Below are 5,332 nucleotides of genomic sequence, written 5' to 3'. Positions count from 1 at the left end.
TCTCTCAGTCCATTACACCATCATGTTTTCATGTTGTTTACACCAAATTCTGAGCCTGCCATCTGAATGCTGCAGCAGAAATCGAGACTCATCAGACCAAACAATGTTTTTACAATCTTGTCCAGTTTTGGTGAATTGTAGCATCAGTTTTCTGTTCTTAGCTGACAGCAGTGGCAGTGTGCACTTTTACTGCTGTTGAGATCCTCTCCTGCAAACCTTGATTGTAACAAGTGTTTATTTTAGTTACTGTTGCCCTCCTAACAGCTCAAAGCACCCTGGCCATTCTCCTCTGACCTCTGAAATCAACAGCACATTTACACCCAGAGAACTACTGTTCACTGGACTTTTTCTCTCTGTTTTGGACCATTCTGTGTAAATTCTTTAGGCGATTGTGTGGGGAAATCACAGTAGATCAGCAGTTGCTAAATACATGCAAGTTTACCTACTGAAGTGGCCAATGAGTGTTGTTTTTGTTGACTTTATAGTTTATTTATATTTTTAAATTTACACACCATTAGCATTGTTAGTAGTAAAAAGGTAAAAACCTCGAAACAATATCAGGCTGCTCAAAAAGAGAGCAACTACCTAAATCTGAGTTTAAATCAGGAAGCACAACAGCAGTGAAACGTGCAAAGGCCATGAAGTTTTACTGCAGATATACAGCCTTTAAATTATATTTTTTAGCTGGGAGCTGCTGGGATTTTCCCACCCTGATTAAAACTTTGGAAACCAAACACAAGTCAAACAACACACAAGTTGAATTACAAAGAGTTTAATCCCAAAAATACTTTTTCCTTTTTTCCTGTTTTGGCTTGTAATACATAGTTTGGTCTTGCTGTATCGTGGCTGTAACGCTATAGTACTGTATCATTTACATTGTCTGAAGTAGTGGCTGTCATGCAATGTTGGACACAGCTCGACTTAGCAGAAAGATGCCACGTTCACATCAGAAATCCTGACTGTAAAGAAAAAGAAAGAAAGAAAGAAAAAAAGTTAACATTCATGTCTTCCCACTTGAGCTACAGGTATGACAACACAGTCACCTCTACAGTGTGACTAAGGTTCGACAGTTTGTTTACTTTGTAGACATCAAGCTGCAGCACAATAATGCTGCTTCATCTCTCCTTGTCTTTCATCGTGAATGTGGCATCAGAGAACAGTCTGTACAAGACATTCAACAGTCTTGTCATTTAAGACCAAATGCTAATGTCAGTGACTTTTTATGGGCTCCTCAGCAAGTTGGCTTTCAGGTATGTGAAACATTATGTTGATGTTAAGCTTTATGGTTATTTCTCACTCTGTAAAATATTTTATGAGCAGCTGAACAGGTTCCAGCCTGTTGGTTTGTTTCACTTCTTCACTGTGACAGGAAGACACTCGGCTTCTCGACTGTCCACCCATTGTCACCCCAGGGAATTTTGACAAAGCTGCTAGCATCACACAGGTTGTCCTCTGCAAAAGCCAACAGTGCTGTTCAACAGAGGTTTATCAAACTTTGTGGTTTTTTGGTTAGTTTGGCTTTTTATCATTTCCTGTTTTTTTTTTGTTTTTTTTATTTTACATGGCATTTGGTGACTAAAAATAATATTGATTTGGGATGAAATATCACATCTCAATTAGGACTGTTTGACTACGGGGGAAAACAATTCCAGATCAGCAGAGCTGAGTTACCTCAAAATGTCAAGTTATTTCCACAGTTTTGAGTTATTTAAGTTTTAGTTTTGAGTTATTATATTTGAGTTAAAATTTTGACTTTGTATGGCTGTTATTAGTATCGCTGTTATTTAAAACAACAACATTGGGACTTTTAAAACATTCTGCGCTTGAGGAAAAAAAATTGTATTTGCTGTTTTTTCCAAACAGCTGACTAAAAATATCCATTCCTGTGATATCAATGCCAAATTGTGGCATCTCCAAAATACCAGCAGCTTTGACAAGATGTAGATTTTTGGCACCTTGGAGATGAAAACAGGTTCTGAACACGTGTCCTTTCACTGCCAGGAGGTTGAATCAGTCTGGGATGCACTCATAACACTTCTCAAGCACTCTGAGGGGCAGCTGGTTTGCTTTAGAGCAACTAAAGGAGCTAAAAATGACTCTATATGCTGATGACTATGTCATGTTTTGGTGTAAGATTTCTGATGGTAGTTTGATTAATTGGTTGTGTGATTTCCCTTCCATTCAGCATTATTAGCTATAACTAAATTTAAGTTTGAGAATTTAAGAGAGAATTTTGTGTGAAAAGTAAGAGTAGATGGATGCACAAATAATATAATCAGTGTTTGCTGTATTTATCAGCCAACACTAACAAGAGTTATATTAATCTGCAATGTCCAGTTTTTATTAGGTAAAATTAATCTTGAACTATAGCCAACATTACATGTAATGGCTTAAATGGACCCACAGTGTCCATGTGCAACTCTTGTACCATCAAGCCGTATTATTCTTGCGGCAATATTGCATTAAATACATAAAACAGTTGCATATATAGCTGAAAAAAGTTGAACTGTTAAAAATAGGGGGAAAAAAAAGATGCAGCATTTGTAAAATTCTCCAAAACAGATCAAATCAGCTTGTCACAGAGCAGAAGGCCTTCAATTTGACTTCCAGAGGAGGGATAATCAAAGGTGGTTCCACTGAGGAAGACACAGAAAATGAGCAAGATGAGGGATGAGGAAGAACTGATTTCAGATAGCTCAAATTAGGGCTGCTCAATTAATCGAATCACTATCTGGGCTTTCAACGATCATTAAAAATGACTGAGCTGATTATTAGCCCCTCCCTCGTGCTTTACTCTCACGCTGCTCCGTGTGGCAAATCGAGCGCACCTCTCTGCATTTCGAACACGTGTCACAACAATTAAGAGCAGCGGTCCCCAACCTTTTTTGCGCCACGGACCAGTTTATGCCCGACAATATTTTCATGGACCGGCCTTTAAGGTGTCGTGGATAAATACAACAAAATAAAACTAGTACCGGTACCGAAAAAAAAGAAATTTATTCAAAACGATAACAAAATAACGCTGAAAACCGATAAAAACCCTGAAAACTATACATTTCACACCTGAGCCTCAACTCTCGCGGCCCGGTACCAAACGACTCACGGACCGGTACCGGTCCGAGGCCCGGGGGTTGGGGACCGTTGATTAAGAGGACCCGAGGGAAGCTCGGAAAGCTAAGCAGAAGTTATTTGGAGAGGAGAGTGACTGCCGTTGGTTGAAAAGAGAGGTAAAAAAAAACTTCAGTGGTGTGGAAACATTACGTGGATCAATTAGACATATTGTGTAAACTTTGCTACGGTGTCGTAGCTGCACCACAGAGCAACACTGCAAAGTTCACTGAACATAGATGTTTACATTTTTCATTTATTTTTTATATTGCAAACATTTGCACTGTTATCAGTATTTGCACACTATTTTATATTATTTTTTGACAATCTTTAAAGTCATTATTCAATACATTGTTATTGTTAAATAAATATCGTCAAATAATCGAGATCTCAATTTCAGTGAAAATAATCGTGATTATCATTTTTGCCATAATTGAGCAGCCCTAGCTCAAATGCATTCTATATAACATAGTTTATTTAATTTTTTTACTCCTAAGCCAGTCATACCAGGTATATATATATCTCAGTTTGGCAGGGAAGGCTGTAAAAAACAACAACAACAAAAAACCCCACCAAAGCAGAGTTTCTGTGTCATCTCTTGGGAATAATCTTTGGTGTAACACCACCTCGCAGCTCTAAACACTGATCTGTGCATGAGTGCATCCCTAATCACATTTACAGCTGCCTTCTCACATCTGTGCACAGCACAGCAACAGGGAGCTCTGCCAGTGGATCAATACACTTTATAAAACATCTCCGCTACAATACACACATCCCCAATGAAACAGTCCTATTAATACTCCTCCATCAGGGAGAGTGCAGCGAGAGCCACAGTGTGCACAGACACAACTGCCTGTGAAGAACATTAAAACAGTCATCTACCAAGGTAAACAATCAATATTCTTCCCATGAATCTGACTTTAATATGACTTTTTTTTTTTTTAGAATTTATGCTATTCATGAATATACTATATAGATTTCATCTGCAAATACGCATTCCTACAGGAAAGTATGGATGCTAATGAGTTTATATGATATGCATTTTCAGCTCATTTTGCATCTCTATGAGTATATTTTCCTCCTATATGGAGACTTGCAGTATTTCTGTGGTGTTTTTTCTTCTTTCTTTTTTTTTGTTTAATCCATTCTGTTTCTATAGATGGGATACGTCATAGTTTATTAGCCATCATCCAGCCAAAGCCTGGCATCACTGCTTCTTTTTCTTCTGCTTCAGTGACTTCCTCCTCTTCACGATCATCTCGTACAGCTTGTCCATGCCCTCGTCCAGTCCCTCTCCGATGATGGCGCAGGCCGGCTGGACGTGGTACGGTGTTGAGGGGCTCAGCTCCGCCAGAGCGAGCTGCCTCTCGATCTCCCCGACGTCCAGAGCCCGGGGCAGGTCCTGCTTGTTGGCGATGACCAGCAGCGGGGTCCCCTGGTTCTCGGCGAACCGGGTGATCTTGTGCAGCTCGGTGCGAGCCTCCTCCAGCCTCTCGGTGTCCACAGAGTCTACCACGTACACGATGCCGTCCGTGCAGCGGCTGTAAGGCTTCCACAGGGGCCGCAGCTTCTCCTGGCCCCCGACGTCCCAAAAGTGACAGCTGATGCCCCTTGAGGCCCCCGCGCCTCCCAGCCGAATCCTCTCCGTGTTGAAGCCGATGGTGGGCACCGTGTTGACGAACTCGTTGAATTTGAGCCGGTAGAGAACGGTGGTTTTGCCCGCAGAGTCCAAGCCGAGCATGACTATGTGCAGGGACTGGAAGGCAGCCAGATTGGAGAAACTATTCCCCATGTCTGCAGGCTGGGGAGGAGAGACAGCGTGCACTCCCACAGCCCCACAGCAGCGAGCGAGATCACCGCAGGGGACGCTTAAAGGTCCCGGGAGTGATCCATCGTGGGTTATTAAAACGCGTAAAAATTAAAACGGCTTCTCCTCTCTCAGCAGAAGTTGGGGGCACAGCCCCTCGTTGCGCGGCGGCACTCCGGCAGCAAGAAACGCCGCAGCATCCCTGGACTCACTCCAACTGCATCTGCCCTCCACAAATTGTCAAATCACAGCACGTACAGCGGCTGCATGCACTCTCGCGCACCACACTCGTCTCCGCATCTGGCCGCTTGTCTCCGAGCAGCTGCCTTCATGTAGTGGCACACAACACAAGCACGAAGCGATGAAGCGTGACGCGTGGATCAGCCACTGAACGCTGCCATGGAGAGACGCGTCAAG

The 5,332-nt window shown here is 42.3% G+C and overlaps 1 protein-coding gene across 1 annotated transcript; it reads right to left on the bottom strand.

Annotated features, from left to right (window-relative positions):
• Window positions 1-756: 756 nt before the first annotated feature.
• Window positions 757-5,332, bottom strand: LOC146681049 (ADP-ribosylation factor-like protein 4C). The gene has a single exon (XM_085448395.1). It carries the CDS (start codon window positions 4,898-4,900, stop codon window positions 4,316-4,318), a length of 585 nt encoding a protein of 194 aa, XP_085304521.1. The 5' UTR covers window positions 4,901-5,332; the 3' UTR covers window positions 757-4,315.

The sequence above is a fragment of the Copadichromis virginalis genome, linkage group LG23 (assembly GCF_057382275.1).
Source record: "Copadichromis virginalis isolate Kocher_CV1m ecotype Utaka linkage group LG23, C_Virginalis_male_GT1.1, whole genome shotgun sequence".
In the NCBI taxonomy this organism is placed as follows: Eukaryota; Metazoa; Chordata; class Actinopteri; order Cichliformes; family Cichlidae; genus Copadichromis; species Copadichromis virginalis.
Note: the sequence above shows the minus strand (reverse complement) of the source record. Positions and strands in the feature narration are given on the sequence as shown.

Bases quoted from the DNA above. Each gene is read 5' to 3' on its own strand.
- LOC146681049 (XM_085448395.1), bottom strand. From the start codon at position 4,900: ATGGGGAATAGTTTCTCCAATCTGGCTGCCTTCCAGTCCCTGCACATA.